This window comes from Thamnophis sirtalis, unplaced genomic scaffold, assembly GCF_051295495.1.
Source record: "Thamnophis sirtalis isolate CommonGarterSnake01/CBP01778 unplaced genomic scaffold, rThaSir2_p1.2 scaffold_1, whole genome shotgun sequence".
Classification (NCBI taxonomy): Eukaryota; Metazoa; Chordata; class Lepidosauria; order Squamata; family Natricidae; genus Thamnophis; species Thamnophis sirtalis.
In genome coordinates this window covers 48,102,230-48,128,521 of record NW_028261381.1, presented here as the reverse complement: position 1 = coordinate 48,128,521, position 26,292 = coordinate 48,102,230, and the positions used below count along the sequence as shown (strand labels likewise).

Below are 26,292 nucleotides of genomic sequence, written 5' to 3'. Positions count from 1 at the left end.
GCAATACTGCATTCTAGTCACTGGGCCACCATGGATCTTAACGATCAAATGGTCAAACCATCTCTGAAACTCTGGGAGGGGGGGCTTGGGGACACTTTGTTTTCTCATTTGCTGGAGTTCTTGCCTCATACTCCCTCCTAAAAGCAGAACTTGGAACAGTTTAGTTGAATTGCCAGTCTGTCTCACTAGATAATGTGCCTTATGAGGGAACCTAAGGGAAACAGGAAGGAAAAGTGGAATATTGGGATTAGGGAAAATTCGTAAGATTAAAGATTTTAGTTTTCTCTTTCAGCATCCAGAATAGTCTTGATCTTAGTTTTTTTTCTTGGTATGTTTGTGTGGAGAAAAAGTGAGAAGATCGGAGGGCCATACCCCCACCCTTTTTCTCACCTCCTCTGGTCCCTGCAGCCAATCAGCTGTCAGCAAGTCCCAACAAGTAAGTGGCAATTGGCTGCTTTGGAACCAAGGCTGAAATCTCAAATCTCTTAATAATGGTGGACAACAAGGGAGGGGGTGAGGGAGCAATCTGGATGCCTGCTGGCAAGTAGGGCTAGTTTGGGGTCTCCAGCAGTTGATGGGTGTGCCTTAGGAAGAGCTGAGGTGGCGCAGTGGTTAGGGTGCAGTACTGCAGGCCACTTCAACTGACTGTTATCTGCAGTTTAGCGGTTCTAATCTCACCAGCTCAAGGTTGACTCAGCCTTCCATCCTTCTGAAGTAGGTGAAATGAGGACCCAGACTGTGGGGGCGATATGCTGACTCTGTAAACCACTTAGAGAGGGCTGAAAGCCCTATGAAGCGGTATATAAGTCTAACTGCTATTGCTATTCTTCCTCCCTGGAGCAAGGGGGCCCTCGGGAATGGAATGGGAAGCAAGGGTGCCATTTTTCTATCAGTCCACAAATCTTTTTATTCCTTTATTCCCAGATGTGGTAGGCAGTTCCAAGTGCCAGTCAAGGAGAAAGAGGAGGAATGATTTCTGATACCTCCTGCCAGCTTCTTACAAAAGCAGAATCAATGGGGAAGCCAGCAGGAAATTGGAAGTCCCTTCTATTCCCACTGTTGTTTTGCCCTACCTATGATCATTCCATCTCTGCTTAAATAAGAAAGTATCTCTGGAAGGGTGATCTAATGGGTCCCAGATTGTCAAGTCTTTAAAATCTTTACAATGCAGGGCATTTCTCTTGCTACCTCAGCCCATTCTTCTTCTACTTGTTTCTTCACCACATTTCTCCATTTATTGGCCTTTCCGATCTTCCTTTTCCCTTTTCTATTTGCATACCCACGAGACTACATTTGATTTTCTCTGTCCACATTTTGGCTTTGCTTCCTTCCTCTGCAGGCAAGTAGTGGCTGACCACATGCCATCAGGGCAGGATATTGCTTGAGAGTGATTTATCCTTGTTATTGACTGCAGAGGTTGAGCCCCTATGCTGGGCAGGGAAAGGGTGTCCTCTTTCTCTTAAGAAAACCATGAGCCTTCTTACTAAAGTGAAACTTTTTGTTCAGGTCCGGCAGGAGCTTCACAGAAAATGGTGGCAGTGGCATTTAAGGAATCATCTCGGTTCCCATAAGCACCACAGCTCTTTGTTTCCGAATGAAGTAAGCGGACTCACTCAAGTCTTGCAGCTGACAAAGCCTGGTTCCCAGGAGGAAAGGCGACCTTCTTACCCAATTCTGAGCAAACTGTAAATGTTTCCACGGCACACAAGAACATGATAAAACTCAGAGGAGACTTGCATTACCTAATCGGGCATTGTGGTTCAGGACTTAAAAGCTAGTTGTTGGCTCTGGAAACTGACTTGCTATCATGTGGATTCTTGTGAAAAGATGATGTGTGAAAAGCAATTTCCAGATGGAAGGCTCATCCCTCTCAACTTGCTGGTTTTGTTCTCTGGAATCTATCACTTCAAAAGAATCTACCTTCTCTTCTCTGTTTGGTTCCTTATTGGAGTGAGGATTCTGAACAATATTGCCATTTTATATATGACTGACTTATAAACTGATTATACACAGTGGTGTGATTCAACCGGTCTAACAAATGTTTCATTGAGCATGTGCTTTGCTCTGTGGTGCCTATCAACTGGGCTAAAAACAAGGAAATATAGATAGGTATAGCCCAGGGGCAGGGGGGGCAGGCCCACCTGAAGGTCGGAGCAAACCGATTCGCTCTCAACTGATCTTTGGAGTTACCGGTTTGCCTGAACCGGGCCAAACCGATAGCATCCCACCCTTTGTTATATATCTTCAGTAACTGTTGCATTGTTTGAACATGATAGAGTGTACATTTTTTTGGCAGAGAGAAAATATATCTCTTTGGTATCAAGCCCATGCCCACAAATGATTGATGGATTTTTCTAGGCATTGTCTATGGACATTTGAATTTGCTGTTTAGGAGTCTTGGCAATTCAGCTGCCACAAAGGCCTTTGCAACTTCCTCTTGAGAGCTGATTGTGGCTCTGTGGGACTTGGGGCTGCCACCTGGAAGCTAGCTAAAAGCAATTCACTCCGTGAGAGACTGCAGTGTATCTTCAGTTCATCTAAGAAGTTGGATTAGAAAGATGCCCATTTTTCTGACACAATTTCCTGTTGTAGCCTAATTTGAGAGATTGCTTTAGATTCACAAAGCTCCAATGAATTTGGGAGGCGCCAGGCATATACCTGTGTGTCTGTGCCTTCAACTAGTGTTGGCACCTGGTGATGCCTGGACATGTCCCTGCAGTTTTATTGGCAAGATTTTGGAACTGGTTTGTCCTTTCTGGGGCTAAGAGAGAGAAAATGGTTCAAGGTTTCCCAGCTGGTTTTATGTCTAAGGAAGGACTCAGTTTCCCAGTTTCTAACCTGACATTTTAACTACTTCAGAACAGAAAAGAACAGAATTTTTTATTGGCCAAGTGTCAAAGTGGCTTTATGTATCTATGCCTCTTCCCAGTTCTGAGGTACTACATTTTCAAGCATCTCTGACCATTAGCCATGCTGTCATGAGCTGATAATAGACAGAATTTAGGAGCAGTGTTTTTCAACCTTCACCACTTGAAGATATGTGGACTTCAACTCCCAGAATTCCCCAGTGAGCCAAAAATTCTGAGTTGGTCCACACGTCACCAAGATGCCAAGATTGCAAAACACTGATTTGGAGGTCTATGGAGATTCTTAGTCATCCAGGTCATGGTTGCCCCAAAGGTGCTTTTTTCAGGAGGCAACTGGACTTTTCTTGTTTTTTATTTGAAGATATTTCGCTTCTCATCCAAGAAGCTTCTTCAGCTCCCACTGGATGGTGGGGAATGGAAGGATTTTATTACTTGCAGACAGCTGGTTGTTTGCATCCTTTTAGAGAGGGTGAGGCCCTTGGAGGTTTCTCTGTATCCTAAGGGTCACCTACATAGTGCAAATGGTTCCTGTGGTCTGCAATTTTTTCCCTCTGGAAATCCGTTCATACTCTTACACCATTCAAAGGGTCTTCATCCCATCCCATACATGGCTATGTCCCTCAGGACACCGTTTAACCTCCAAGTGCCTCAGTAACCCTGTAAAAGGATACATATTACCAGTTGTCTGCAAGGAATATAAATCCTTCCATTCCCCACCATCCACTCAGAGCTGAAGAAGCTTCTTGGATGAGAAGCAAAATGCCTTCAAAGACAAAACAAGAAAAATTCAGTTGCCTCCTGAAAAAGCACCTTTGGGACTGATTTGGAGGGTTCCTTATTCCTGTCTTCCATTGACTGTTTCTCATTATATACTATCTTACAATGATCTTATCAAACTGTTTCAAGAGTGCTCTCTTAGCTACTTAAACCTTAGTAATAATCAGCACATCAGTGGCATTTGCAGTGCTTTTTTTGTGAAAAACTCTTTCTCAAGGAAAGAATTTTTCACAAAAAATAGACAGCTACTGCAAACGTGCCAAAGCTCTAGCTATTTTACATTGGTTGGACAATGTTCAAAGCAGTGTAGATAGTTCATGTCAGTCTTTTGCTTGCTGTGATGAATTGCATCAGTGAATATTGCTATTGGCAGTGGCTTGAATTGACAGTTACCAGTATTGTTCTGTAGTAAAAGCAATTGAGTGGCTTTGGGAAATCATCTTCTTGTGAAAGTTAAGCTTGTGTTTTCATATTATTGAATTTGAGTCTAGTTTACCCACTGCCTGTGCCAAGTGTCACTTCAGTGAAAGTACTATTGTATTTAATAGTAAGTCACAAATATAATATTTCTGGGCCCTATGATGCAAAAAAAAAAAAACCCTCCACAACTTTTTTTCTGAGGGTGTCCAGAGCCAACAATGACTTTTATGGACTCTCTTCCCATCTAAACCAGCTTGCCCTATGCAAGTGGCCTCTGGGTATGTTAGATTATTACCTCAAGCCAGTACATGGTGGTGAGAGTTGTTGCCCAAGAAACATTTAGACATCTCCCACAGAGCCCACAGCTATATTCTGCCCATTTTGGTTTTCTATGATTGAGTTCACACATTACACTAAGCTGAAAACTGTCAGTATAGATTTTTATCGTGTTATGGTGGAGAACAGATGAAAATTTTAGAGTAAGCAGAGAAAATCTGTCTTAAGCCCACTGATCCATTACTGAACAGTTTTACCATTAAGATTCCACACACACCCCAATTATAGCCCACAATGTCTGGAGATAATTTAATCCAGACCCCCGCTCTTGCATATGCTGGGGGTGAAAGAACCAGTTCCTTTGTGTATGTTTGGCTTTTACAGGGTTTCACTCAGTAAAACCATAAAAATAAATCAACCCCCATTCTCCCACAGGTTAATGCCCGAAGTATAATGTAAACAATTCGGACAACTCTGATCCAAAACTCTCTACTAAGGATCTCAAGTAACTTAGAAGAGAGGGGACACATTTTTTTAAAAAGTTTGTATAAGCAAAATGGGAACATCATCAAAACTTACTCTGGGCTTTTCTCCTCAAGTTACCTACATGAGTTGTCAATGGAGAATTGTTGTATATAGCAAGCATAACTGTTGCATAGCCTTATAACTCTCAAATATAAATATACTGAATAATTAACCCTGGTGACTCCTAAAAGTGGTATATTTTTTTCTTATCCAACATCAATGAACTCATTAATTTTATAGCTAGAGGCCATAAATTGTCATTTTAGAGTGCTGGCAAGTTTGAGAAAAAAACTCGTCGAGATGGCTGCTTCGTTCGTTCGTTCGTTCGTTTGTTTGTTCGTTCATTCATTCATTCATTCATTCATTCATTCAATCTTAAAGCAGGAATGGAATGGAATGGAATAGAATAGAGAGTTGGAGACCATGGAGGTCTTCTAAATCCAACCCCGTGCTCAGGCAGAAAAACCTATACCATTTCAGACAAATGATTATCCAATCTCTTCTTAAAAACTTCTAGTATTGGAGCATTCACAATTTCTGGAGGCAAGTTATTCCACTGATTAATTGTTCTGTCAGGAAATTTCTTCTTAGTTCTAGGTTGCTTCTCTCCTTGATTCGTTTCTACCCATTGCTTCTTATCATGTCCTCCCAATCCTTCTTTTCATTAAACCCAATTCCTGCAACCATTCTTTATATGAAAACCCAGCTTGGTGACTTTGAGCTAGTCACTCTATCTCTCAGCCTAACCCTCTTCAGAGGGTGGTGGTTGTAGGGAAAATAGGAGGAAGAAGTATTGTGTGGGTTTGTCATCTTAAGATATGTATAGAAATTAAAGGCGAGAAATAAATTTACCCCCTAGAATGGCCTCTGGCTATCTGTTCTTGTGTCACAAGATCTTTATGATGCCCCTATCTTTGGTGCTTTTGTTGCAAGATCATTAGTGGCTTTAGGCTCTGTTAATATCAACCGCTATCTGGTAATGCCATGTACAATTGTTTTGTTGTTAGAAAGTTATGTTGATATACTTGGCTACCTGAACAGAAATTCAAAGTAAAGCAACCTGTTTGTTAGCCTGAGGTGACAGATCAGTAAACAGACCCCAAGATAGGAAAGGGGAAGAGCTGTCACACATCTTCCCAGCGTCCTTGGATGGTTCTCTATCCTGATCATAATACAGAGTTATGGAGTAATTAAAATTGGTTTTTTTTTCTTAATTCAACCTCATCATTCTGATTTCTATGAGAACCTTTTCTAGTTCCTTTTCTCTATCATTTAGTGCAAATATACTGGGGTGTACTATATGTATGTGCATATATATTCACATGCTGTATGTCTCCCAGCTGTGACACTTATAAGGGATTAGAATTACCATTTCAAAAAGTAGTTTATTGAACATTTGACATTTTGATCCTAGATATCTTCCAATTTCCTTTTATAGTTCATAGAAAAGAGTTTAGAAAAGCCCATATGTTATAACTTACTTAGTAAAACAATCATTATTAAAGTTTAGAAAATCTTACATGTTATAACTTACTTAGTAAAACAATCATTATTAATCTAAACAAACATTTTCTGGCATTTACTGGCAAATGGCCTTTAATAGGACAAAAAAGAGTCAACACTAAACAGTATTTACAACTTTTATAGAACATCAGCTCAAAACTGATCTCTACAGTTAGATAGTTTTGAAGGCCTAAAGAACCATCATTTTTGAAAGGTAAAGATGATGGTCATTCATTTAGCCCATGAGGACAGAGTGTTCCACCTTCTCAACATGAGATGAAATTCTAGGCAAGAATTCCACAATTTTGATACATCCACAGAAATTTGTGTTCGGTTCTTTAGCACATTATTTTTTTCAAGAAGACATCAAATTTCTTCACTAGATAGTTGCGAAAACTATTGAATAAAATCAGCAAGATAATAGACTTCTAGATAGGCAGTAATAGAGAATTAATGTTCTAAACTGGGGAAAAATACTATAGATTTTTCAAAATATTCTCAACATGAAAACTTCAAAACTCTAGTCAAGCAAATCTTTCTTTCTTCAGGTTCATACAATAATTTATACAGACTACAAAACAATACAGGTAGGTATGATTTGCTAATAGCAGGTCACCCCTCAGTCTGGTGATACTTCACTGTATAACGTATTGTATTCTTCAACCGTGCAAGTCTTAACAACTCATAAGAGGCAATAATAAAAATGCAAGTTGAATGACATGCCAAGATCTTCCTAAGAGACAAGGAATGGAGTATCTTTTCTTTTTGGTATGGTAAACATATAAAAGTATATGATGGCTTGTGAATCTATTGATTCTACTGATATCATAACCTGTCTAGTTAATTATTAAGCACTCTTTCTACTTGGGGTCCTTTTTAATATATTGCACTACAACTCCCATTGCCCAAAGCAGCCTATATAATACTGGTTGGGGTTAGGCATTTAATATGACCCCACCAGATTTGGGGAAGCTTGGCTAGACTGCCAACATAGTGGCTTTACTTTATTTCCAAGTAAATGGCTTGGAAACTTCTACAAATGTTTTAGAGAAAAACTTAGTAGAATAATTAGGGCATTCCTAAATAGTCTTATGGTTAGCTGTAAAGAAACAAATATAAATAAGGATTAGAGAACCTAGAATTCAATCAAGCATGCAGCTTTAATGAAATAACACTGGTTCTCTCAAAAACTATGATCAGTGCAGTAGTTTCCATAGAAAATTTGACAGCTTATCTGTGCATTTCTTAAGCTACTAACTTTTTTTGTTGACAATAATGAACAATTTGGATTAATAATATAGGATATTTAGACATAGAAAGTTCATAGGGATGGAGTCAAACATTTACAATTTTAAAAATGGTAACAACTGTCCTGAGTTTATGAAACTTGTTATTGTTGTAGTAAAATATTGTGAAATACATATACAGAGAAGAGTACAAGTTATTACTGAACAATAGAAAATTCATGCTCTAAACTTACACCAAATCTGATTTACAATTTATTTCATTTATACCACAGGGTGTCTCTTAGGATTGAAATCATATAAGCTATATGTCCAGAAAGGAGTATAGGAGCCTCCTTCCACCTTTACCACTACATATGTGCCAGTAACTGCTTTCTATGATAATGGCCTGACCCTTTATTCTTAGCAAAGAATGCACTTATTTTCGGTAATTTTGAAAATCAGGAAATAAATTTAACTGGGCATTTTGTGTTACAAATTCTGTGGTTAGAAATACAGAGTTGAGATGTCTCTATGAAAAATTACTTCTAGCTCACAGGAAGGGGCTGACTCTCCACTATCATTCATTAAATTGTAATAGCACAAACCTCATTTAAAAAGATGTTAGTTGGATAGCTTGCTTCTCAGCAGTAAAGGATCTTTGGTAGAAAATGCACACAGTACTGGCATGGTTTATAAATCATATATTTGCCAAATAATATATGATAAAAGCACAAATTTTAATCATGGCTTATATATGGCAATGTGAAATGGCAAATTATTTATGTCTATTAGAAAGTGAAGTTCTAGTTGTTACTGCCCTATGTCCTGCATAGTACAAATATTTCTAGTGATACAAATTACTGATATGAAAAACACAGTGATAAAAATGCACAAACCCAATCACACAGCATATGTCTTATTCTACCTGGCTATAGAATTTGGTTCCCACCCAACTCAAATAAAAATAGTGTGATTGGTTGTCTTAATCATTTCAGTGAGACACTTAAAAGATAATGACTGGAACTGGACTAAGGATGTTGAGGCTTATGAACTGAGTTTTAAATTAAGCAAGTTGCTTTTTGCTATTCCATTACTATGGTTAGATGCATTATTTAAAATCCCAACAGGTTATAATTTCCCATTTCCAGTACTCAGCATCCATTACCAACTTAATTTGAAGACATCCTCTAGAAAGTGGCAAGCTGTTAGAAATCTTTTACCTTATGCTACCAAAAAAAAAAAAAAATCAAACTAAACAATTCCCCTCAAAAACAATTCCCTTGATAAGTTTCTCGAACGTTAATGAGCTGCAATATATTCTTGGGATATTTGGTTCATCATGTTTAATTTTTTATCACTCTGTTCCATGGAAAAGTTAGGTTGTTAAGGTGAAGTCCACTGATTCCATTAAGGAAGAAAAGGAATGTTGCAATAAATTCACACCAATAGGTTAAGGTAAAACTTGTGATCGTGATGTAGTCTCTTAGGAGGATTAAGAAGCTCACCATTCCAGCCGATGACAGTAGAAATGAGACAAGAATGAGGACTGAGCCCATGGACCATTTTCTCCTTGAGTTGATATCTTCACAGACTTGAGAGACCATGAGAAGTTCCAGGCCAAAGATTGCAACAACAACGGCAAAAGACACCATGCTTCTTACATAGATCATTCCTATGCTTATCCCTCTGATATTGGTCAAAGAGAGATCAGTGGTGCATTTCAAGGTGCTGTTGCTTCCAAGGGTACAGAAATGCCACAGACCAAAGAGTTTTCCTCTTGTAAAAAGCCAATGGCCATCGCATACCGCAACGGACAACAGAACAATGGCAATTGCAACACAGAGGATAATTAAGCTCCTGATAAAAGTCTCAAAGAATGATTTCTTCGGTCTTCTACGAGTAAGTAACCACTGGGTCTTCAGAAGAAATTCCCAAAAAAGAAACAGAAAAAAGAAACATAGATTTAGTTCAGGTGGAACATTTTTGTTAAGTGCTATATTGCTTCAGGATTACCGTATTTTTCTTAGTATAAGATGCACCTTTTTTCCTCAAAAAAGAGGTTGAAAATCTGGGTGTGTTTTATACACTGAATACAGCATTTTTTGCCTCCCGAAACCCCGCCCATTCACCAAAATGGCCATGCATAGCCTTTAGGAGAGAGCTCCTGGGGGCTGGGGAGGACAGAAATGAGCAAAAAATGGACCTCAATTTTGCTCAATTTTGCCCCCACCCCACCCCCTAAGGTGCATTCTATAAGCCTCCTAAAGGCTATTCATGCCTTTTTTAAAAAAAACAAAATGGGGCGTTTTGGGGAGGTTTGTAGAGTGCAAAAGCCTTTTTTTTAAAAAAATTGCCTCTTCAAAACCTTGGCGCGTCTTATACTCCGAAAATACAGTATCTTTTCAAAGTCACAGGGCCTGTGATGGCCGGAACCAAGACAGAGAGTAGGTGTGCAGCCAAACCCCAAAGGGAGCCAGGCCATGCATATTCTACGGATAAAGGAGAATATCTGTATCTCATGGTTGGAATGAGGCATCCTTGGTGCTCTCTGCGCTTGGTTGTTTTCTTGCAAATGTTTCATTACCAAAACTAGGTAACGTTACAGTGCAACCTAGTTTGGTTATGTTACCTAGTTTGGATAATGAAACACTGCAAGAAGACAACGAAGGTTAGAGAGCACTAAGGACGCCTCATTCATATTGTCTTTTTATTGTCTCCTTTTCTGTTTTTTTATTTTTCTGCTATTCTTTCTTTTTCTGTCTCTTAAGATGGCAAGGCAGGCTGTTCTTAGTGAAGCTCTAAACTGCCCACTTGCAAAGTTTCTGAAAACAGACTGAGGGTTGTATTAACGTTACCACACTGGATCTCTTTTAAACAATGAACAAACCATGATTTTTGGCATGCCAATAAATGCCATTTAATTGAAGTCAATTAAATATACTTTAAAGACCAATTATACATAATTGATCTGAAAGTGCCTTGGGAAGAATGCATAATAAACAATTTTGATGTATTTCATGAATTCTATACAATAAAAGCACTAGTAAATATACCACTAGTTTTTCTATAGAAATGTAATATTTGGAAATAAAGAACATTATCTGTAATTTGTCCAATGAAACTCAACCAAAACAGTGATTTTAATGTGACTTCCTTCTTAGAATTTTTTTGTATATACATCCTGACAGGCAAACTATTCAAAGAAGTCTCAAGATACAGATGCCAGCGGATATAGCTGGAAGCATGCATTTTGCAAACAGAGTTGAGACTGATGCTTGACATTCACAGGAAATCCCCCCCCCCATATTACAGAATAGGCTTTTAAAATTTCTGTGGATAGCACAGATTTATTTACCTAAGCATTTCTGATTAACTCGATTGCACTATTTGGCTTAAGACTGTGCTACAAATATCTCAAGCAAACATTCTTGACTCCCACAGGCTTAATCTGCCTGGCCCATTTGGTCTGCAGAGCCTCATGCAAGACCTATGCTTTCCTCCTACATCCTTGAGGAAAACTAATGGAACAAAGGCAAAACTGGGAAGAAGAGAGTTGGCACAATCCAACTCACTTTGTCCACGTGCTGCTTTTCCCCGCTGAAAAGGGAATAACAGGAAATAAAGTTGCAGGATTAGACATGTTTTGCCTTTACTCCAGCTTTCCTCATCATAACAATATCAAGGTTCTACTTTCACCTCTTGTGGAAATAACCTTAGTACATTCTGAGTCCCAGAAAGAGCTTGTTCGGACTATCTCAGGTATGTACCACAAGGGCAACAGCTTTTTCATCCTGGTGTCCTCCAACTATGTATATTTATTTCACTTACAGTAGGACCATCTTGAATTTTAATTCCTAAGCGCTACCTTGTGAGATGGGTTGAACTGAGAGACAGTGGCTGATTCAAAATCACCCAATAGGTTTCTTTGGCTAGAAAATATTAGAACCTGGGCTTCCCTAGTTCTGGTCCAACACTTTGACCACAATATAGTGCTAGCTCTTGATGTTTATCTGGCATTAAAACAGCGGTGGGATTCAGCCAGTTTGCACCTATTCGGGAGAACTGGTTGTTAACGTTCTAAGCAGTTCAGAGAACCGGTTGTTGGAAGAAATCTCCTTTTGTTTTTTCCCACTTTACGCGGCTAATCCTGTAAGGAAGGCAGGAAGGAAACATTATGGTGTTGCTTCTAGCCTAATCTTTATTGTCCTGCTTACAAAAACTGCCTCTCCAGTTAACCCTTATTACATTGTAACAGCTAAGGGGAAGCGCCTGTTGACGTGAGTGACGTTGGGTTGGCCATGCCCACACGGTCACATGACCACCGAGCCACTCCTATCCAGCTGGTCATTAGGGCAGAGAACCGGTTGTTAAATGATTTGAATTCCACCACTGCATTAAAAAGTAGTTAACTAAAAGGGGCAAATATAAAACAGGACAGCATAGCCATTGTTATAAGGTATGCTGACAGAGCCAAAGAAGCAATCCTTCATTCTTTGTTTTTCAATTGCTTTCCATCATCTGCATAATACTCTACTCATTTTGTAATACAGATAGTCCTTGACTTACGACCAGATCCCAAATTTCCACTGCTAAGCAAGACAGATACTGAGTTTTGCCCTGTTTTATGTCCTTTCTTGCCACAGTTTTTAAGTGAATCCCTGCATGTGTGATTAAGTTATTAATCACAGTTGTTAAATGAATCTGGCTTCCCACTGACTTTGCTTGTCAGAAGGTCACAAAAGGTGATCCCATGACCCCGGGACACCGCAGCCCTCATATCTGCCAGTTGCTAAGCATCTGGATTTTGATCACATGACCATGGGGATGCTGCAATGGTTGTGTGAAAAGTGCTCATTTTTTTTCAGCACTGTAGTAACTTTGAATGGTTACTAAGCAAATGGTTGTAAGTCGAGGACTACATGTATTCTTTATATTTTACAAGCAACAGGCTGGAAACACCTTAATTCCAAAGGACTGCAGTCTAAGACAGTCCAGGGAACAACCCTCCTCCCCAAAAAGAAAACAGAATAGCAAGAAAGAACAGGTACACCCCACCCCACCCCAGGCCATGCGGTTTTGCTCATAACATAAACAGTATTGAGGTAGAGAGAGGGATCCCAAGGCTTTTCAGGGGAGGTGAGTTTGAGGAAAGTATTTTTTTTTAAAAAAAAAAGTTTCTGGCATCAGGGATACCAAGAGAGAATTCATTTCAAGAAGAATCGATGGAGTTGTAAAGTAAGGGCGACATGAAGAGATATGCTGGAATCAGTGGTGGGTTCTGGATCCCATTCCAACTGGTTGAAACAGGCATGGCGGCAGCCACATGGACGCACTCAGTGCGTGTACACACATGCGCAGGGCATGCATGCGTCTTAGCGCCTCCATGAGCCTCCACAATGCTCCAGCTGCTCCGCAGAGCATCACACAGGTGCTGTATGCACCATGCGCGTGCACAGAAGCCTTAAAAGACAGGTAAGGAGCTCGGGCAGGTGGACGGGCCCTCCGGAGCTCCGTACCGCAACGGTATTCCTCCAGCGCCCCGTACTGGGGCGTACCGCCTGCAACCCACCACTGGCTGGAATTATCAGCTTGGAGAGATGAAGCAACAGAAGGCATTTCAAAGATAAGGAACTTTTGCAAGATCTACATGGATGACTCTTCTGTGACAGCTGCTCAGCTGGCAATCAGTTCACTCACTCCTAGCACCACTCGATCATGAGATGCTCTTGTGGTGGACATTTCTGAAGTCATCCAGCTATTGTGGAATTTGGTTTTTTTTTTAGTGAATGATCACCTAAAAATATTGTGTGGAGTTTATCTATCTTATCCTCTTCTTTTTTTTTTTTCTTACCTTCTTCAGATAGCTAAGTGGGAGTTTGGCTTTGAACAACTTGGGACTTATTTCCAGCTAAAATTAATTCTCTCTTTTTGGCATTAACATTGACTGAGGTTTATTTCACTATGTTATGATGTTCACATGACTCCCCCTAATACCCTCTTTGACCCAGTTAAACATGCAATGTGAACACGGGCTGAAGGGAAGATAGCAAAGAAATTCTAAACCTTCAGTGAGCTAAATATCTGACAGATACGGGTGGATGAAAATAAGACAACAGAAGACCAAGAGAAACAAGCAGCAGTAATTGGCAAGCAATGGCAAAACTTTGGAAGGAAGGAAGGAAGGAAGGAAGGAAGGAAGGAAGGAAGGAAGGAAGGAAGGAAGGAAAGATGTATGTACTGTATGTCAAAAAATATGAAAAGGAGATAAGAGATTGCGCATTTCACTTTGGGAAAAATATGAGAAAATAAAGAAGCAGTGCACTATAGCAAAATGGGCACACAGTAGCTCTCCAGATATTGCTCAATTAAAACTTCCCCAATTCCCAAACGTCATGGTCAATTAGGTGGAATGCTGGGAACTGAAGGTCAGCAATATTTGGAGGACTAATGATTTATCATCCTTGGATTTAGAGGTATTGAAAACTCTAATATACATAAATACTAAAGATGACTAGAGAAATGTCTCTCAAGTTAATCAGCACTGTCCCATTTCTGAGAAATTTAGCTCTTAAAAGTATTGACCAAGAAATATTCCCCCAGATTTCTGTTTCTCCTAATTGTCATTCCTGTGGTGCACTTTGTTTTGAAAGTCACTCTTGCTGTGTATGAGCTGGCTTTGCTGAAACATCAGGAACACCATGTCAGCAAGAGGCAGATTTGCAGATCTTTGTAAACAACTCATTGCATTCTAAGAAAAAAGGAAGTTGAGCAAGTTGAGTTACTTTGGCTCTTGGATACCCTCGCCTCACCCCTAAAAAAAAGAGAGAGAAAGAATATGGAGCTTAAATTATTTAATTTGTTCCAAGCTCCTTACTAACAATAGCTAGAGGAAGCTTGCTTCTGTATAGTGAAGTAACATGTTCCATCTCTCTGGGTTAGTGTGATTTCTTTCCTACCTCTTGTCTGTATTTGTGTAATGTCTGCATGAGTGTGCGTGTAGGCAGTTACTCTGCTCACATGACCAGGAGAGAGAAAAGGAAAAACGGCTTAGAATGCAATAGTTAATTGCAATCTGTGAACATACCCAAATGATCATCCTTAGGGCAGATTTTCCCCTCCTTTCTTTGCAGTCTTTGGCCAACTCTGGCCTATTTTCAAACTCCACCTTTTTTTGTTGGCTTCCCCTCTTAGATTTAGTCTAACTCTGTTCAATGTTTGGACAGATATCCTCTGCATGAGCAGACAGACAGGGTCCTGAATCTCTCTACAGAATTTCTTTCCAACCTTCTGTTGGGTTGGAAACATATCACTTTGGCATGCAGCATGCTTCTCCTCACCCCACTAGTTGGATTCACATATGTTTATTTGAATCCCCCTCAGAATATTATCAGGCTGATGCATATAGGGTGATGGTATCTGTGTTTCTATCATCCCCCCACCTTCTCCCATCATGCTGCATCTGTCTTGTTTTAGTGTATGTAAGCCCTGGGAAGCATAGGGCCGGCTCTAAACCCCATGACCTTCCATCTTGAAAGAGAGGATGCCTACTTTTGTTTGCCTTAATTGCTCTGCCCTGGGTCATGTGACTAGGAGAGGAGGTTAAGAATGGACCCTTAAACAACAGTGTTCTCAGCTGCCTCCGCTCTCCCTCCCCCCCTCTCTCTGTGTATGTGTCTTTTTTCCAGAAAGATTGTCTTCCAAGCAGATTTGCTTTCCTTTTGGGAAATTTAGTCTTTCTTTTTGCCAGCTTCTCCCATCACACCCACCCTGTTTTTTTTTTTTAAATCTCATTCCGTTCACTTTTGGGAGAGTCACCCAGTAGATGGATTGCCAGAAAGTTTGAACTAGAGCAAATGAGCACCGGCACTCTTTACTTGAAGCCCCATCTTCAACCATGTCCGACTCCCCACTCCCTCTCCTCAAACCCTTCTCCAAGCTGTGCAACTTCCTCGCCGAGACATGTGTCATCCCTGGGCGATAATAAACCTCGGAAGGCAGATTTAAAAGTCAACTTCTGGGGGAGCAGGGAGAGGACAGGTGGCACGATCAAAGACTTTCAACTTTCCACTATTTGAGCTCTCGGTTAGGGAAGCCCTCTGTCTACAAGAGAAAATGCAACGGTCGGGGTTTACGATTTTGGGACGCGAGGGCTCTCTTGCTCCACCACCCCCACCCATTCCCGCGTTTCGAGAGAAAATTTACGAAGAGCAACAGGTGAGTCCGCCGGTCGCCCAGACCCAGAAGAACCGCTCCGCCGGTAGGGCGAAGGGCGAACCAGGGAGAACAAAGGACCGGCCGACACAAGGCTTGCAGGGATGGGACCCCCCCCCCTCCTCCTGCCCCCCATCTCGCTCCCCTGACCCAAAGGGAGCCCCTTCCGCCCCCAGGACGCGGCCCTACCACCCACCCCCCGCTGCCCCCAAGTTACCTGAGCTGCTATGGCTGTCATGGTGACTGGGGTTCCCAGAGGAGGAGGAGGAGGAGGAGGAAACCAGAGGGCAACTTCGCTGCGCTTTGTTCCCGGCGCTGGCGGGAAAAGTCTCCCGCGGCTGCTCCGCGCGTCCCTTTCAGAGCCAGAAGGCTTCGAACAAGAGCTGCGAAGAGAGCGGGGCCCCGGGCGACATCCCCGAGGAAGGCGGGCAAGCCGGGCGGGGGAGCGCCCTTTGAGTTTTCCCTCCGGCTGAGTCAGCAGCCCAGAGACTCCGGGAGGAGGAGGAGGCGGGCAGAGGCGGGGGGGGGAGTGCTCCGGAGAAACAAGGCGCCCTGGGAAGGGCTGCTGCCTGCTGCGCTGACCTCGCGGAATTGGGGGGGGGGGGTCGATACTTAATGCAAGACATCCCCCTTGCCCCCCCGCTTCTTCCAAGAAGGCGGTGCTCTCTCTCTCTCTCTCATTCTCTCTCCCCTCCCTCCCTCCCTCAATCTCATTCGCTCTCTTTCATTCTCTCATTCTCTCTCCCCTCCCTCACTCTCATTCTCTCTCTCATTCTCTCTTCCCTCCCTCAATTTCATTCTCTCTCATTCTCTCTTTCCCCTTCCTCCCTCTCTCCCTCTCATTCTCTCTCTCTTTCATTCTCTCTCTCATTCTCTCTCTCCCCTCCCTCCCTCTCTCTCTCCTCTCATTCTCTCTCTCCTTCCCTCCCTTCCTCACTCACTCTCATTCTCTCTATCTCTCTCATTCTCTTCTCCCTCTCTCCCCTAGATTTGCCACCACACGCTGGGCTGTAAAGGGAACCAGTGTGTCGGTGTGTGTGTTGCCCTAGGCTGAGTTAATATAAGGGTGGCTGCTTTGGGGGTTAGCAGGTCAGTGGGTCATCCAGACCCCGAGGTTGTACTGTGTTGCCACTGGCTGAAGACCTTGATTACAGTAATGGAACTAAGGAACCTGAGTTAACCCAATCACTTGAGAAGGTTGCACAAGAGACCGCGAGCTAATCACACGGAATGGGTTTGCGCACAATAGGCTGCCACAAAGAAAACAAACACAAACATCTGAGCAAAGTTAAAAACTCATCAAGATTAATCTCTTATGCAAATGGAAGCAGGATGTTGCAACGCCTGAGTAGCATCTTATTTCCTGCATCCCACTCAATGCCGGGAAAGAACTGCGGGGCAGTGACATTCACTGCTTATCTTTCTTTAAAAGCAGACGAATAAAGAGGGTTAAAGGCCAGAAGAAGAGAGGCTAGAATAAGCCCACAACCCCTCTCCCCTCCCCCACAAAAAGATTTCATCTTCTTGCAGTCAGACTCAGCTACTTGCAATCAGTATAATCACATCCATGTTGACTTTCTGGTGACAAAGGCAAACACTTCCAAATCAAAGATGGTCACCAAATGGTAACAAAGAGATGAGAGTTTACTGCCCATCTTTCCATCCAGTGATTGCCAGTTTTCCAGATCATTTTTGGTAGCCTCATCCCAACTGTAGATTAATTGTGGAAATGGGAACATGTGGAGAGTTTCTGCTTTTTAACTGCAATCAGTGACTGGGTTATGTGAGTCTCTAAAGCACAACCCAGTTACCTTTTCATTTAATAAGCAGTTCTGTGCAAACCCAGCCTTTCTGGTTACTTTCTGGGACAGTGTGTTACATAAGGCAGGATATCAGAGTAATTAAAATATAATAAGGATATCGCCTGCTCTGCCCTACCCTGCTGATCCAAAATGCTATACCCAGCCAGCAAAATTAGGTAGGATAAAGACCCATCTCTCAATTGCTGTAGTACAACCTTTTTGCCACGGATGTTAAGTGAACCATTGGTTAAGTGAAGCACGTGGTTAAGCAAGGCCATCTTTCCCCATTGACTTTCATGTTGGAAATTGACTGGCAAAGTTGCAAATGGTGATCACATGACTCCAGGGTGCTGCAACTGTCATAAATAAAGATTGGATTCCAAGCACTCAATTCTGCCAAGTCACATTTGATAACGTAACTGTGGGAATGCATGATGGTCATAAATGCGAGGACTGATCATAAGTCACTTTTTTCTGTGCTGTTATAACTTTCGATAACAAATGATTGTAAGTTGAGGATTATCTGTATATCTACAGCAGGGATGTCAAACTCACGGCCACAGATCCAGTGTGTGTCACTTGCTGGCAACGCTCACCCTGGTTTAGCAAAGGGGAAAAAAAGTCATGATACATCATGTGATGACAATGTGATGCCATGAATTTAACACCCCCGATCTATAGGGTCTTAGGCTAGGAACGGTGTCCTACCCACTCAATTATTCATTATATCAAGAAGATAATTGCATTTTCTCTTCCTTGTCCTTCTGTTCTCAAAGGCTGTTTTCTCATTCTCAGGACATTTTTTTTTGCGTGAACAAGGTGTATCATGAAGATACTACCCATTCTGAAGTACAGCAAAATTGAGATAATATCCATGCAGGAAAACAAAATAAATCAGGATTTTAGCATTTTTGTTTGTTCACTTATTATCTGCAAACTGGTGGAAAGAAAGGGTGGGGATATGCTTAAACATATTTTTTGAGTCAGCCATGCATCTGACAGTGTTTGATTGATTAGACTCCTGGTAATAATGAGATGAGCAGTGTTTAAATTATATGCATCAAACACTATACTCAGGAGGTGGAAATTAAGGTTTGAAGGAAGTGAAAACAACACTGTGTAATGCTCTAATTTTGCTGGATGACGTGTAAATCCTACAAGAACAAAACGAAGGAACAGCAATGTTTAGTTGATAGAATGTCACATTGGGAGTAAAAATATTTGGGTGCAAATTTTATCTCAACCTCAGAGCTGCTTGTCTGATCATTTAGTATCTGTTCAATTTGATTTTTCTGATTTTTCTGATGGGATTGATGCAAAGTTAGATAGAAAAACTAGCAGATGTGTTCCCAGAAATTCCCTGAATAAACAGGAGACGTGCTAAATGTTTAGCTATACCACTGTTACTTAAAACATTACATTTAAATTATGTTGGCTGAGTTTACCAAAACATTGGTCTAATGTGTGACTCAATCCAGGCTAACATTTCCAATTCAGGTGCTCCATATTTCAGTTTTCCTTTAAACATCCTTTTTCAAAAAAACATTTCAGGATGGCAGCTTGGGTTTAAAAATACCTTTTTCTACATTCAACTAACCAGGGCCAGTATTTCTTGACTAATTTTTGTTTTTGGGTGGAGGGTGCCTTTTCCTAATAACTTGTCTCCTTTGAGTAAGGCAGTTTAATCAATCCATAGCTGTACTGCTTTTAAAATAGTTTATTTTTCTTCATGAAATCAACGTCTTATAGGAATTGCAAATTATATAAAATTTCAGTGGAAGAGAATATATGTAGTTCTGAGGAGTCCTTGAAGATTATGTTACCTAGTCTGGTGATGAAATATCAGCAAGCAAATAATCAAAGTCTGCAGACAGAGATAAAGACGAGCAAAATATTCTAAGTATAGTACTGCTTGTGACTCAGCTCCCTTCAGGACTCTAATCTGTCTTTTTTTTTTTTTACAACAAACAAAAACTTTGCTCAACTTGGATAAGAAGAAAATGGGAAGTAAGAGGAGTCAAACAAATGAGTGTAGCTATGGTAGATTAATCCAAGCAGATCCACCACATATGTATAGGTAGTCCTCAACCTATGACCACAGTTAAGCCCAAAATTTCTGTTGCTAAGTAAGACAATTGTGAGTTGTCCCCAATTTTACAACCTTTTTTTGTAGCAGTTAACTGAATCACTTATAGTTGTTAAGTGAATCGTGTGGTCGTTAAATAAATCTGGGTTCTCCCACTTATCACAAAAAGCGATCACACAATCCTGGGACACTGCAACTATAAATATGTGCCAGTTGTCAAGCGCCTGAATTTTGATCATGTCACCATGGGGATGCCGTAATGGTCGGAAATGTGAAAATGTCACTTTTTAAATCACTGTTTTCAGTGCTATTGTAACTTCAGATGCTCACTAAATGAATGGTTGTGAGTAATGACTACCTGTACTGCAGTAGCGTTATTGGCAGATGTGTTTTGATAGGTAGGAGGACAGCTGAGTTAGAGAAATTAACCAATTATTTCTTGCATCTCATCTAATTGCATCTAACCCCCTTATTTTGTTTTATTGGCTTATTAACTTAATACCTTGCCTGCAACAATGAAGCAAATGCCAAATCAGATTTTATGGTATCTCAAAACCTATTTGTATAAAACCTTTCAACTGAGGAAAGCATTTCAAATGTTTCATAGCTGAATGAGTCTGCAAAGCTTTACTTTGCTACGTCTTTACAATGTTACCAATTTCTATCCCTTCTTATAAAACATCTCTTCAACAAGGGGATAAGCCCAGCAAGAATTACACAACACATAACATTAGAAGACACAGGAGAAATATGGACTTGGGCAATTCTAGGGACTCTGGAAAAACTGGAACCCATTTTGGGTTCCCTGCATTTTGTCTTTTGCTGATCACTTTTAATCTCCATGAAATTGGCATCACTACTATGCTAAGATGATCCCTGACCAATCTTCTGCTATTCCTCTATGTTTTCCTTTATGCTCACAAGTTGGAACAAGTAAGGAAAATGCATGGAACATAGTCCTTCAAGATCTACATTCAAATCCTCATTAGTTTTCAGCCCAGCGTATCTTAGAAGGTTCTTCTTAAGAGGATAAAATGAAATACTCCACATATCCTACCCCCATACTCTGTGTAACAATAAAAAAAATGAGCTAGATATATGAATTAATTATCCAGGAATTACAGAATGAAGGAAACAAATAAAACATAGAATCATAGGGTTGGAAGGGACCTTGGAGGTCATCTAGTGCAATCCTCTGCTTAAGCAGGAAATTTTGCTTGAATCAAATAGGAGTACTTCTTGCCTATGCAATGAAATGATGATGGAACAATAAGACCATTCTCAGTACTGTAGTTTCTCCACCCTTTGTGACTTGGATATAAATTTATACAAGAGTTCCTTTGGGCTGCAGGTTCTGTTCTCAGATCATCAAAGCTGGGGTGGTGCAGTGGTTAGAGTGCAGCACTGCAGGCTATATCAGCTGACTGCTAGCTGCAGTTCAAATCACACTGGCTCAAGGTTGACTCAACCTTCCATCCTTCTGAGGTGGTAAAATGAGGACCCAGATGGTTGGGGGAAATATGCTGACTCTGTAAACTGCTTAGAGAGGGCTGTAAAGTACTGTAAAGTGGTATATAAGTCTAAGTGTTGTTGTTATTATCTTGGGAAGCATATCTTTAAACCAATCATTAGGGGTTGGTTGGGGGAATATAGGGGTAGGATATGTGGAGTATTTCATTTTATCCTCTTTAAGAAGAACCTTCTAAGCCAGGCTGGCCTGAAAACTAATGAGAATTTGAATGTGGATTCACATTTCACTTCCCTTCTCAATGATCTTGTGCTGAAGAAAGGAAACAACCCTTCCCCCTCCATCTGACTTCGGCAATGAAATGTGGATGTGATGAAAAATACATGAGCTTCACATTCTGTGACCTTTGAATTATATTACAGTAGAATGTATATGAGAACATTTCCTCATTGGCAGCTAATGTCAGCACCAACATGCCCTTCCAAATTTTTATGTCTGCTGTGATGTTGTCTTCAAGGGATGCCCAGCCCATACAGGAGAAAGCTTTAGCTCATCCTTACCTTATCTTATCCCTAGTTTTGCCCTGGTTACCATCTCATGCACTGTCCAGGCATTTTGTCAGTGGCACAGCTTGGTGGGCCATATAGGGTGGAATGAGTCTAGCATCTATTGACCACTATTCTCCTCCAATCCCTAGGTACTCAGGGCCATTCTGCTTTGGGCAGTGTGGAAAGTTGTATTCTTTCAAACTGGGCTCTTCCCAGTTTGCAGACTGGATCTGCAGCTGGCCAGTTGGAAAGGAACTGCCCAGCAAAGTAGAAGTGGGAGAGAAGGCGGCAAGGTCTCAGGCTGCAATCTTCTTTATCAGTTCGCAGTTTTGCAACATGGATTTTAGTGCTTCTGTGGAATAAAATTGAATCTGACAACCTAGCTACCTATCAAGATTCCCACCTGAAAGTGAGTGACTGGTAGATGTTTTTCTGCCAGATAGTGGTATCCAATTACAGAGGAGGAACACAAAACCAGGTGGATCCACCAGTCCCTTCTCTTGGTGTCTCCTCTACACCATAAACACATACAGCAGCAGCCCTTGCTGATGTTATGCTGGCAGGATAGGAATTGTCACTGGGATTAGCAAATGTTCAGTTTTGATAATTTTCTGCTGGCTCAAGAAAGTGTGGACAGCACTGTAGTTTAGCCCGAGGAAGAGTCCTGAATACATATGCATATAATTGTGCCATAAATAATGCATTTATTTTCTGCTATTTTCTTTCAGAATGGGCCATTCTCTTTCTGTTGTTGTTCTAAAATAGTAGATCTGCATGCTTGTCTGATTTTTTTCTTAAGATTAGTGCAGTATGTTTATTTCATTATCTTGTTACTTTTATGCAGTATTACCAGGGGTGGGTTCCTATGTGAACAAGTACTGGTTCGCTCGTATGCACGGCGTGCCAGCTGCACATTGCTTGCGCATGTGCAGTTTGCTGTTAATGGTTGCGCGCATGCACAAAGATCATTAAAAGCTAATAAACAAGATGCCAGCAACAGAGACCAGGGAACCAGTTCGGGGGTGTGGCCAGCCTGGGTCGTTGCTAGTTCTGCGACCCAGGCCAGATTACTACTACCAGTTCGGCTGGGCTAAACCAGGAGCAACCCACCTCTGAGTATTACTCCTTACAAGTATTGATCCAAAGCATCCTGTGGATCACTTTTGAAGTACTGTAGAGTTGCACTTCGTTAGGATATTGAATTTAGCTGGAACAATAAAGTGTACAATAGTCCAGAACCCACAGTTATAGTTGATTAGAGAGTGCCAACTCCTGCATGAGGTAACCTATGTTATGATTGACTGCCCTAAATGTAAAGGAGGAGTTTCCCTCCCCCCACCTTTTTCTTCTATGTTTTCAGTATACTCTTTAATTCACCTCATAATATTCCTTTGTTCCTGAGTATCTTCTGTTCTTTTTTTCTTTCTGGACGATGGCTGCTGTGCAATTCCTTGACACACTTCAAGACCGCATTTTATTGACTTGATTCCCCATAATAATTATTTAATTAAATTAAAGGAATGATTGTACTTTTGGTGGGAGATATGTATGTGTGTGTGTGTGTGTGTGTGTGTGTGTAAGTGTAAGTGTATGTATATGTATATCAGTGTTGGGTTTCAAATCCCGTTCTAACCGGTATGGTTGGAACGGGGCCAGTGGTGTCCTCCTGGATGCACGCAGCATGCGCATGCATCTTAGTGCCTCCATGATGCTCCAGCTGCACCGCGGAGCATCGCGCAGGCATTGTACACGCCATGCACCTGCACAGAAGCGCAGAAGCCTTTAAACACTGGTAAGGAGCTTGGGCGAGCAGGTGGGCCCTCCAGAGCACCTTACCGGAATGGTATCCGGTGCTCTCGGCTGGCTCCGGTACACACGTATTGGGTTGTACCACCTGCAACCCACCACTGATGTATATGTATATGTGTATATATTCATTCATTCATTCAATTTTGTCATTTTAGGAAGTCTTTTTTAATTATGTTACAAACCAGAAATTAAGCCTTTCTCCAAATATACCTTTAAAGATCAAACAGAAAACACAGCAGAGATGAACTTTTAGAGGACAGACTGACAGCCTTGTATGAGTCAGAGAATTGACTAACTGTCTCAGACACTAACATTTGATTCTGCAAACACTAAACAAGATAGTGTTCTAATTACTAAAAAAAGCAGGAAAACTTTATCACTGAGATTAAATGGTAAACTTTTGTACACTTTTGCCATACTTGATCAAAAGGTTCCCGTTTCAGAAAAAGTTGCAACCTGAGAATCAAAAAGAAGAACACTCTATTTTATCAGCAGTGCAGCAATATTGCTGTTAAAGTCCAAATTGGCTCCTGCAAATATGGCAATCTACATGTTTAATTAGAGCATGATCAGGACGTTTGACAATTCCCTTGAGGGGTCCTTGGTGCTCTCTGAGCTTGGTAGGGGTTTTTTCTTGCTAGTTTGCTAATGAAATGTCTGCAAGAAAACCTTTAAACTCAGAGAGCACCAAGGTCCCTCAAGCATACTAAATTCTATATTCCACATTGACTAAATTTTAAACTTTATTTTTTTTTTAAAAAAAGAGGGGAGGCTAGCATCTACATGCAAAGCACCTTTCTTAATCAACAAAATGACTGTGGAGTCCACAAGACATTTAAACATTCTTGGAAGATAAAGATGATTTATGGAGTCATCCATTGTTGACAAACTATTGGGTTGATTCTCTTCAATAGCTCTATAAAGACAGCTGATATAATCACATTGGAAAGCCGAGGAATTGGGGTGGAGATGGCAATGCTGGTGGAAATGGTAAAAGTGGATTTTCATTCCCATAGTTTGGCACTGAGATGTTATTTAGAGATTGAAAGACATTGATTCTGAATGCAGCACATCACAATGCAAATAAACAGAATAAAGTTAAGGTTAAGGGCTCTTGCTTTATTTCCATGTAATAGCAGTAGACTTTGTGCAATTTCTTTTCAAGGCCATAAAACTTCCTCTGAATTGTGCTTAAATAAAGGCTTTGAATCCACGAAGGAAGGAAGAAACAAACAGTCCTGCAAACTGCAAATGTTTGTACCAGCACACAAAACTCTACCAGTTCAGCGTTTGTTTCCAACAAATGCCCCTTCCCACAGTGTCTCCTTAAATCTGCCCCAGGTGTGCATTGTGAAGAGGGACAGGGTGCTCTCCTTCTGAGAACATTGGGTCGGCCTGTGTTGTTCCCACCTTCTCTCCCCTTTCCATGCTCAGGGATCAGGAGGGGTGGTCCTTGCTCATCACCTGAACTCCGTTGCTCAACTCCACTGCTTGCCCACTCTTTGTCATCCTGCCCCTCCACCCTGTTCCTTCCTGCTAACAAGCTGTCCCTATCCTGAGGAGCTGTGGGCCATGCCCGCCAAGCCTGCCACACCCACCAAGCCATGCCCACAGAAACAGTAGTAAACATTTTTGAATCCCACCTCTACTTAAAATGTCTTGCTTAGTAACAGAAATTTTGGGCGCAGTTGTGATCATAATCAGAGGATTACCTGTATCCCCATCACAAGCAAGCAAGATCTCTCTGCTCTTCAAAGCAAGGCAGGATGGTCTCTCCCTAGCAGGGAGCAGACAGAAAGCACATGAGATAAAAGTTCAAAAGAAAGAAGCAGAGGGGAGAAAAAAGAAAAGCAAGATGCAGGCAATTAGTGAAACAGGATTTTTTAGACTATATTACCTTAGGTATGATTCTGCCAAAATATTACATGGCGACCTATAAAATAAAACCACCAAGTGATATATGCTTCCATCTGAGTGAATCTAAAGATGTTTTTAGTAGCTGTTACTTAGAAGATGTTATTTAATAAATTTAATGGGCTACGGCAATAGTCTTGAGTTACTAGTGACTTACCAGTGAATGAAAAGTCTTCAGTGTTGTAGTCCTTCTGGGGTATTCCACTACAATTCTTCCCAGAGCTTCATATTTCGACCTCCTTACATACCCTTCTATATAAGAGTCTTGCTAATTCTTGCTATCCATTCTCGATCCCAAACTTCAGATACTTTTAGTTGCTCTAGAGCAGGAGTTCCCAATCTTGACAACTTTAAGACATGTGCCTTCAACTCCCATAATTATCTAACTAGCTGGAGAATTCTGGGAGTTGAAATTCACTTCTTAAAATTGCCAAGATTAGGAACCCCTGCTCTAGAAGGCAAAGCTAATCTTTTATATTAAATAATCAACTATTGATTTCTGAGTTAAGAGTTAGAAAACAGAATATACTACCAATTCTTCCTATAGAGGATTACTTCAATTGCTGTACGCATAGGTACTTCAATTATTCTTCAAAAGTTTTGCTCTAATAGCTTAAACCAGGATGAAAAAGCTACAGCTCCATTTATATAGGTTCTGTATTCAAAGGGAGCTGGCTCCCTCTGCTGGCAAGATTGTTTCTGAAGTGTTAATCTTTGGATTCCATTTTTGTAGGTCATTGTTCTACCCATTATATGCAACAAGGCTGGCAACAAGTTCGAATGAAAATATTTTATACAGTCTGGCCAGATGTGCCTTCCTATATTTCCCCGTTTTAATTCCATCCTGGTGTATTATTTTC

At 41.0% G+C, this 26,292-nt stretch overlaps 2 protein-coding genes across 3 annotated transcripts in view; one reads left to right on the top strand and one right to left on the bottom strand.

Annotated features, from left to right (window-relative positions):
* The window catches only part of SCTR (secretin receptor), a 43,993-nt gene extending 41,936 nt beyond the window's left edge, over positions 1-2,057 (top strand). The window contains exon 13 of the mRNA XM_087712398.1: positions 1,507-2,057. Within this exon, the coding sequence (XP_087568524.1) occupies positions 1,507-1,689 (183 nt within the window). The 3' untranslated portion in view covers positions 1,690-2,057. The remainder of the gene's footprint in view (positions 1-1,506) is intronic.
* A 4,436-nt stretch (positions 2,058-6,493) lies between these two features.
* On the bottom strand, positions 6,494-25,538 carry TMEM37 (transmembrane protein 37). 2 transcript variants are annotated; one of them, XM_014064816.2, is made up of 2 exons: positions 25,231-25,538; positions 6,494-9,510 (listed from the first exon to the last, which is right to left on the bottom strand). In XM_014064816.2, exons 1-2 carry the CDS (start codon positions 25,240-25,242, stop codon positions 8,938-8,940), a joined length of 585 nt encoding a protein of 194 aa, XP_013920291.2. In that variant the 5' UTR covers positions 25,243-25,538; the 3' UTR covers positions 6,494-8,937. The 2 variants fall into 2 exon arrangements, with proteins under 2 accessions (XP_013920291.2, XP_013920284.2); XM_014064809.2 differs by lacking the exon at positions 25,231-25,538 and adding an exon at positions 16,023-16,327.
* Between the last annotated feature and the right edge of the window lie 754 nt (positions 25,539-26,292).